General features: G+C 46.8%; 1 protein-coding gene across 1 annotated transcript; it reads right to left on the bottom strand.

The window, feature by feature from the left end:
- Positions 1-241: 241 nt before the first annotated feature.
- metrnla (meteorin like, glial cell differentiation regulator a) lies at positions 242-9,296 on the bottom strand. Its single transcript, XM_079520596.1, has 4 exons — positions 8,832-9,296; positions 6,170-6,561; positions 1,660-1,719; positions 242-1,165 (listed from the first exon to the last, which is right to left on the bottom strand). Exons 1-4 carry the CDS (start codon positions 8,921-8,923, stop codon positions 849-851), a joined length of 861 nt encoding a protein of 286 aa, XP_079376722.1. The 5' UTR covers positions 8,924-9,296; the 3' UTR covers positions 242-848.
- Between the last annotated feature and the right edge of the window lie 263 nt (positions 9,297-9,559).

Raw genomic sequence — 9,559 nt, 5'->3', positions numbered from 1 at the left:
CGCCACCGAGTGGCGCGCTACGAGCTTGTAGGTCTGCTATTTTTGAAAAATCGTGAAAATATTTATTTCAGAAAACTGGAGGATTTAGAAGGATTTTTTTAAATTTTGAGGTTAGGCCTAAATGGGTCAAATGATAAGGGACAATATCGGTGGCACCCAACTGTATGTACTGTATTTAGCCTCTATGTATTTAGACAGCTGTTTATTTCACACGGAAATAACACAACCCCAAAAAACACTGTTCCAAGGAATAACATTTTATTCTCAAGGGGAAAAAAGTATTTTTGTACAATTATACTGCCTGAACAGCACATTTACATTCAGGCGTTAAATTGCACATCATTTTTATAATACAAAATAAAAATAAAAACAGGCTTTCACTTTACATTTCTGTCATAAGAAATAACTTCCAAAACTGTACATCAAGCTTTTTACAAAAGCACGTGGAGCTTCCAATTTACAATGTTCATTCACATTTTATACACGCATAAAACCAAACGGGTGTCTTCTGCTACATTTAAAACCCTCCAGAGTTCCTCTTCTGCGAACTATGGCAGTCCTAACACATTCCACATTGGCTCACGGTTGGCTGTGAGTGCAGAGTCCAACCACCATGCTGCTTGGCAACATTCAAGAGCTCCGTTCTCTGTCTCAGAACAATTCATGAGACAGCAGGAGAGGAGAGGGGGGTCTGGGGGTCTGGGACTCTGCGGCCAGTCTGTCAGTCTAGCAGACCGTATCGTCCTCTCTCTCTCTCCTCAGGATCTCTACACTGTGTTTAGCTTCTCCTCCCCGTCCTGGGAGGACTTGTCCCGTTTTTCCAAGCGTCGGCAGGTACGCCAGGGAAGTCAGTCAGTGTCCACGTGGCAGGGGTTGGTCCCCTGGCGCTGTGCCTCCAGGTATAGCCTGAGGAAGTCTTTATACCGCGGTGCGCAGCCCATCCAGGCCTCTCCGAACCTCACTGTCCCCGTGAAGAGGAAGTCGCCCTCCCCGGACTTGACTCCGCACTGGAGGGGCATCTTCACCTGGCCGGTCCATGATCTCCTCGCCCTCACACCTCCGGACACAAACACCCGTGTCTTCTGTCTGTACAGGCGGCTGATGTCCACGGTGACGGATGACTGCTCCTCCTCGCGCTGGACCTTCTTGATGCTGCCCCGTGCCACTGTGAACCGGAACAGGAGGACTGCGTTAGCATACTGGTTCCACTAGGACAGGTTCCATTATGACCAGTGCTCAGTGGTGTGAAGTGATCAAGTCAATGGACTCAAGTCATTTGGAGGCATTATTTTACAGTATTTCCTATTTGTAATACTTTTACTCCACTACAATTATTTGAATACTTTAGTTACTAGATACTTTGTAGATTGCATTATCATTACAAAACATACATTAATAAGTAACTACCTCAACCCTACTTTGGCTATTTGAAAATAGTCAATTTACAAGATCGTAGATTTTATTACATATAATAATAATATAATATACATTTATACATGACAAACTTGTTAAATGGGACATACTGTACTGCATAATGGTACTTTAAGTATATTTTGATGCCAATACTTTTGTACTCAATACTCAAGTAAACACCAGACTTTTACTTAAACCAAGTATTTCTGGCAACAGTGGCATAACAACAGCATAACAACAACTTACCGAAGTCACTGGTGCAGACCGCTAGGAGCGTCTCAGCATCTGTGCACGGCTGGCAGGGAGCTGCGTAGAGAGAAAGATTGAGAGTGGGTTACATTTTTGCACACCATTCTACGACGACTACAGAAAACAACAGAGGAAAACTTTGATTCCTGCAATCCCTACCCCATGTAGAACTATAAAAAAAATAATCAAACTGCTCACAGTTTTCCACATTTTGGTAACACAGCTGTGTGTGCTGCCTGCGGCCAGCCAGGCATGTGGGGCTCGTGGCCTTCGCGTATGCACCACGTTCATGGTAATTAATTTCCGCCCCGTAGACGGTTTATTTATTTATGTGGACAGCAGAACGGGAGTCGGCTGTCATGAGCTCTGGGTTTTACACCAAACAGAGCTGGATGCAGAGCCTGCTGGCAGTGAAATAGCTACTCACTGGTCATTAAACAAAATGCAGATGAGTGTGTATGTGAGCGCGCGCATTTGCGCGTGGGATCACCTTGTTCACCCCCTGTCCCCACCAGAATAGGAACCCTTTGACACAACAAATGAGAACCAGATGAATGGGATGGCATGAGGAGAGCAGAGAGCAGAGAGAAGGAGGGCTACGTCTCTGCTTTGAGCAGTGCTGGTGCGCTCCAGCAGGTTTGTTGCCTGCTGGGTCCATTGACACAAGTCACTAAACCATTCCAAACAGCAAGCGCACCCGTCAAGTGCAACCTCCAGTTGAAAAATCCAGGGTATTAGTTTGACTCTGATGGCATAGAAATGGGCCCATATGGGTCATAGAAATGGGCCCATATGGGTCAACAGTGAACATAGAAATGGGCCCATATGGGTCAACAGAAATAGAAACATAGAAATGGGCCCATATGGGTCAACAGTGAAGATAGCCAGGAAATAAGAGACCATTACAGATGGACGCTTAACAGTCAAAACAACGAATGGCCCACATTCGACATCAGCACCTCTCCTCTCCAGCACCGCTTGGTTTGAACCAAAACAAGAACCTCTGCCAGAGGGCAAATAATTGGGCGTAGGAGAGAGAAAAAAAAACCGAATTAACTGAAATAGCCTCCACTGTGACCAGACCTTTGAAAACGTCTGCCCTATAGGCCAGAGTTCACCTTTGACTGCAGCGGTAGCAGCATGTCAGCTGGGTCTGCCTAGGCTCCAGGAGGCTTTGAGTGTTTTACAACAGGAGAAAGGGCCCCTAAATGAGAGCAGTCAAGTCAATGATTAGTTGACTCAGGTGGCCCTGTGGCCGGGCCTGTAGGGGGGATGCCTTTATTAGTCCTGGACATGGTGCGTTTTTAGCGTCCAAGTGGCCCACAGGGGCAGGTGGGGAGTCTGGGGACCATAAGTGAAGGGTGGCCAAGCCAGCCAGCAGTGGGCTGCTGAGGGAGTGGTGACAGTCCATACTAATCATTTGTGTTAATTTCATCTACTAAAACTAGGACGAAAAATGTTCGGCGACTACCTTTTTACCAAAATACATTTTGGTCAACACCACTGTAGATTTAGTCGACTAAAACCTTATGGTATTTAGTCGACTACAACTAGACTAAAACTAAAACTTTCAGATGACTAAAATATGACGAAAACAAAATGAAATTGTATTCAAAAGACTATGACTAAAACTAAATAAAAGAAATTGCTGTCAAAATCAACACTGATACTAATCCACTGCCTGTGAGGGAGACCAATTAACAGTTCAGATAGATGGAGACAACTGATAAGACTTTAGCACACAATGTCTATCTATCAGACTCATCAAAATTCATAAACGCAGGTGTCTGCGAGACATTTGGTGCAGATATATGCCCGCTGAGACTAAATTAAGACACAGATCCTGAAAACACGTCTTGCTATATGGAAGGGGCATGCGACCTCTGTCATATCTTGGGGGCGAGTGGGGGGGAGGGGGGGGGGTCTTATTTTTAGCTGGCCTGTCTGAAGTCAGGGGGCATGAGGGCTGAGGGGAGAGCATGTCTTAGGTCAATTTGTGTTGCAACCCAAGGCGCCGGCGCATCACCGGCGAGTTCAGAGGTCACACAACCACAGGGCTTGGGAACAGCTGGAGAGTAGGAGAGAGTTCAAAATGGCCAACCGACCGACCTCGCCCTGGAGCCTTCAGCCCAGACCGGGGCTCTTTGATGTGAGGTTCGCCTGCTGCCTCGGCATAAGAAGAGCCAAAGCGGGGAGGCCTGATGTTATGATTTATCCTACGATCTACAATCTACAAATCCAACGATGCGCCGTAGTCCCGCGATGAGTTGTGAGCTTGTGGATCGGCTGTTTTGGATGCGCGACACCGCCGCACGACAGAGTGTATAATTAGGCATAAGGGTATAGGCCCAAACCCAAAGCAGAGCGGAGCTCACATGTCAAGACATGAAAAAGAACCGCAGGAATGGGCTGGCAGCCGAGTCAGCATCTCTCCCTTGGCCCAAAACGCACGCTGCACCACTCTGATCGGAACCACTTCACAGGACCCGAAAGAGGGAGGAGGGCGGAGAGGGAGGGGTGGAGGGGGGATCGACAGCGTCCCTGCAACATCTGGGCCCAGATGAATTCCGACCTAATGGAGCACGACTCAGTAATACCACTCAGCAGCACAGAAGAGAAACCACTTCAAACAACGGGGAGGAGAGGGATGATACAGGAAGGGGTAGAGGGATGATACAGGAAGGGGTAGAGGGATGATACAGGAAGGGGTAGAGGGATGATACAGGAAGGGGTTAAGGAGAAAAACGGAATAGGAAAGGACGAGCGGAGAGGACGGAGAAAACAGGCGAAAGGAGGTAACGGGGTGAAAGTTGCAGAAGATGTAGAGAAACGGGCTCCGTGAGCTCGAAAATAAAAAGATCCTCTCAACATCTGGTGAGAGAGAAGAATTCCAAGCTTACGGAGCGGAACTCAAACCCGGCACAGTGGGTCAGAGAGAAGAGGAAGGGAAAGAGGGGGGGAAAAAAAGAAATAGTGCAAAGAGAGAGAGAGGGAGTGAGAGAAGCACGCATCCATCCACCCGTCCAGGGACCCTGCGCCAGAATGCACATGACACAAGACTGCTGTCTCCGTGAGTCATCTCGGCGCTATGTCAGCCCTGGCCAGCCACACCACAACACTGGCTCATACAGCAGAGCCGCTGAGCAGAAGAAAGTAATCTGCTCAAAACAAGTCCTCAAACCCTCCCCACCTCTGTTTTATAGACTGGTGTGTACGTCGTCGCACCGCGGTGTGGCTGGGAGAAAGCGTCTGAGTCGCTTGAAAATCAATTGTTGAAAATCTGCTTAAGAAGACTATCACACTGTCTTCAATAATAATAATAACGTAGCTAATAATGTAGTCGTAAAGATGTGAACCCAGAGAAGCGGTGAAAACAGCCGTGGGCCCGATAGCACAGCTTATATTTTGCTTTGTGTGGGGGAAAGAAGGGAAAAAAACACAGTCGCTGCACATTTGCGCAGCTTGAAGCTGGGTAGGTTTGGCAGGTACACAGCGTGAAAATAGAAGGCTGTTTTTAAAAGGGAGGCCCTCTGTTTGACTGCGCCCCCCTCTTCACACAGAAACCATCTAGGACAACGTGGAGCTCAGCAGCAAAACTCTCGAGTCAACTTTGGCTCGGTTGCATAACTAGTTATTAAGAGCCATCTAATGCGTGCGTGTGGAAATTAACTGTGCAAAACACCGACATTTGATCCAAGAAGACGTCAAGTTTCATAAAGACTGCAGATCCATGGGGGATTATATGTTGTTACCGAGAGTGAAGCTTTAATATTGCAAAAGAATACACAGTTTCAAAAACAACAATTGGGAATTAAACAGACAAATAAACAGATTTGAGAGAGGAGGAGCAATCTGTTGAACCAAGCCTACGATTTCCAACTACTCATAAACCTTTTCACCAGTAGATGGCTGTATTTAGTGTAGCCTACAGCAGGACACAGAGACAAACCAAAGCAAACCAGATTCTACAGGGACTCAATCAAAGGTGGTCTGCACTGACTCTGCAGACATATTTTATAGCTTAATAAACTACATGAACCCCTAGGGTCCCTATTCCAGGCATGTCATAACAGTTAAACATTTGGCGGATCTAGCAGATCTAAAAGCTCACAACAAAGCATTGCAACGACTGTGAGCTTGTAGATCACCAATTTCTCTTTGAAGAGATTTGGTTGAAAAAGGAAGGGACAATGCAGTAGTAGTACAGACTGGGGGACCCAGGTCAAGAACGGGTTTAAGTGGACAACTAAAAAAAGGAAAACAACAATGATAAAGTGTATAATAAGTATGCAAAGTATAAAGGTCTATTCATACTCCAGTTTTAGGTGATAACAGAGAAACAGAGCGATGTGTTTGGGTGAGCGCTGAGTCGCTTACCACCGTGGCGTGACGTCATGTTGTAGTTTTTGGTGGTCACCTTATCACCTAATAGTGGAGTATGAGTAGGCCTTAAGATTCTGCTGTAGTGCAACATCATAATAAGTAAATAAGAGACAAACAATCTCACCAGAAAATGAGTGGACACTCGCCCCCGCCGGCCTGCTGCTGACCAGCTCATACTGGAAGGCCGTGATCCGCCGGCTGATGTCCATGTGCGGGATGGCCTCGATGAAGAGCGCCCCCTCCTGGATGCCGAAGCAGTGCACTTTGCCGTGGGCCAGGTCCTGCTCGCGCAGCAGCAGCCGCAGCTTGCCGACGCGGTCCAGGTAGATGTTGGTGCCGTTGGACTCCGCCGACGGCTTGATGCACACGGAGAGGAGGGCGGCGGCCGGGGAGGCCGTGTTGGGCCGCAGGTTGACGATGATGGCCCCCGTGGGGTACAGCCACTCCAGAGAGCCCTGGGAGCAGCGCAGGTACACCTGCTCCACGTCCCGGGCATGGCCCTCGTGAGTCAGACCGCTGGAAGGAGAGGGCAGACAGGATGGTCAGGGGTGGATAGTAACCACATACATGTACTACATATACTGGAAGGAGAGGGCAGACAGGATGGTCAGGGGTGGATAGTAACCACGTACATGTACTACATACAGTATACTGGAAGGAGAGGGCAGACAGGATGGTCAGGGGTGGATAGTAACACACATACATGTACTACATATACTGTACTCAAGTACAATTTATATTCAGCTATTAGTGTAGATTTTCGTCTTACACAAACATTAAATTCCCATTGACAGCTAAGAGAGAGATGAACCAGGGACCCCTTAGCTAAGAGATGAACCAGGGACCCCTTTAGCTAAGAGAGATGAAGCAGGGACCCCAACTACATATTGTATAAAAATTGCAGATTAAACTTTGTTCAGTGTTTGACAGCACTGCATGTTGGATTCATGCTAATGTGTATTTTCAGACATTTAACCACTTAAACCCTCAATACTTATAGTAAACCTGACCTTTCACTCTGTACATAGTCTACCAAACCTTTTTGCCGAATATAGCACGGCTATAGCATAGAACGGCTATTTAAGTATTTTTAAATATTGTGCATATCCTGTCAATAACCTGTCCTGTACCCTTTCCTTGCAGAGGTTAATTTTTTGTTAAGAGCCAAGTTCCTCTCGCGGCACCGAGAGTGGTCAGATTTTAGCCTGAGCTGACTAGTGTGAGCCAAAGGGGACGTCAAGGTGAAGGCCCCAGGCTTGCCTGTGTGAGTATGGACATTACACCAACATTCCTCCTAAAGCGTTAAGGCTAAAGCCCAGCAGTGCACAAGACCGGCGGCATGACCGGTCACGAGCCACTGCAGCTAAAATGACCCCAGCTCCCGATACAAAGTACTCCCTTATAGAACCATTGTTCCCCTCCAGAGCTTTGGCAAAAATGTGGCCCACTGGCTGCCTGCCTTTGGGAAGAGCTTGCAGCAGCATTGGGATGAAGCAGGGAAGGTGACACGGGGGCCTTCTGAACAGACAACGGCAGCAACAGTAGCCTGGGCTCTGCTGCATGCAAGTGCAAATGAAGGTCACGCCACCGAACCTCCCCTTTGCTTTCATGCCACCAAAGAGAGTGGAAGAGACTTGTCCAGGCAGCCCTCTGGACTCTGGCGCCAACATGACCAAATGACTCCCTCCAGAACTTAATGCCTGGTCAGGATTCAAAAAAATAAAACAAAACTGCCAGCCTGTCAGTCATCCTGTGGCAACGCCAGAGTCAGGAAACCAGCAGCGTTCTATACCAGCGTTGCGGATGCCAAGCCAGTGGTTGGACTCTAGGGAGAAACACCCAGTTTCTTGAAAATGAGATGCTGAAATTCAAATGTGCCATAAAGCAACCCACCATGGCACATGTTGAGCATATGCAGCTGAAAGCCCCATAACCAGCTTCTCCTCAGCATGCCTCTAATTAAGACTTTTTTAACTTCATCATCTCTGCATGCAATTAGAGGAGATTAGTCAAGAGTAAGTCTAATGAACAACAGATTATTGGTTATGGGCTCGAAGTGCTGCATTTTGCCTACTCCTTCTGACTGGGGGATGAAAAACTAAACCACACGTTTTGAGGCACATGCATTTAAAAGTGCAAAACAGATTTCTGCAGATGTTGGATGGGATTTTCAAAGAGGTGAAACTTTCCACCATGTGGTATTGAGTCTGCATTGACAATCATTCTTATATCCAGCCCCCCCCCCCCCCCCCCCAAGAATGATAGAAAGCAGAAAAGGAAAAATCACATTAAGGCTTTGGAGCAGTGCAAGAATAAGCAACTTCTGAGCATGCCATAGCCTATACGTTGATGGCATATCCTTAGTTATTATAAACAAGTCGAAATTAAATAAACAACTGATTTCTCCTCCTCTACTAGCTATAAATACATTGTAGCCTATCATGGTCATAATAAGCTTGTTTTGCTCAACATTTGATGTGATCAGGCACCGATTTCATCATAAGTGCTGAAACGGATGAAAAAATTGGCTACCATAGAACTATGGATGCTACAAAATAAATGAACAGCTTAGGTAGGCTATTATGTTGCTTGGCAGCCTACGTGAAATACAATGTAGGCATATCTACGATCGAGAGACTCGTAAAGCTGGTAACTCAACTGTCACAATCAGTCACTGATAATCAAGAAGGCCACTTTCATCCAATTTTACTTTACTTTCACGCCCGCCCTAAAAGAAGACTAAGAAGTGGAAGAAATGACTCTTTCATTCTTTATATGTATCTTACCTGCCCTTCCAACTGCACTCGTCGCTTGAATATTGGCAGGATACAATCCGCAGGAGATGAGAGAGCACATACGCCAGTATCGGGGTGAGCATGTTTATCTCCCACTCACCGCCGCTTCTTGTTGCTCTGATCGCAACTATAACTTTCTCCTCTCCTCAAGTCGTAAAACAGTACAATCCACCGGCGGGGCTCCGTCTACGCGATGTCTCCATGTGTCCAGACTATGGAGGTCTGTTGAATCTTGAATACAACAATCTGAATCTTCGGATAGATTCTTCTGTGGTATAGTAGTAGCGTAATAACTAACTACACTGACTGTAGTAAAACTACAGCAAACACAGGCGCGCATTCAGCCCCTCCAGTCCAGTGCGCACAGCTGACAGCCCTAGTCCAGTCCCAATGTGTTGTGAGTTCCTTTCTATTCCTTGACTGTCTGGCGGTGATTACTCTGCCCTACGTCACACCCTGCCCTCACAGCGGGTTATCACGCTTGCGCACTGCGTGATCACAGTTTAAAATACCCATAAACTCTACAGAACTACAGAATGGAACCAATTGGACCCATAAAGGCAGTGTTGTTGTGGTTCTCAAACTTTTTCGTGCCAATTAGCCTCCCCCCATATTGATATGTAAGCCTATTTGGCAGCGGACCCCCATGTGTGAAAAGTTTTTTCTGCCAGGGACCCCCAAGAAATTATTCAAAACTTTAAAGCATTTTCAATATATAA

The sequence above is a fragment of the Electrona antarctica genome (assembly GCF_951216825.1).
Source record: "Electrona antarctica genome assembly, chromosome: 14".
NCBI lineage: Eukaryota > Metazoa > Chordata > Actinopteri > Myctophiformes > Myctophidae > Electrona > Electrona antarctica.
The sequence above is the reverse complement of the archived record's forward strand: the minus strand, read 5'-3'. Positions and strand labels throughout refer to the sequence as shown.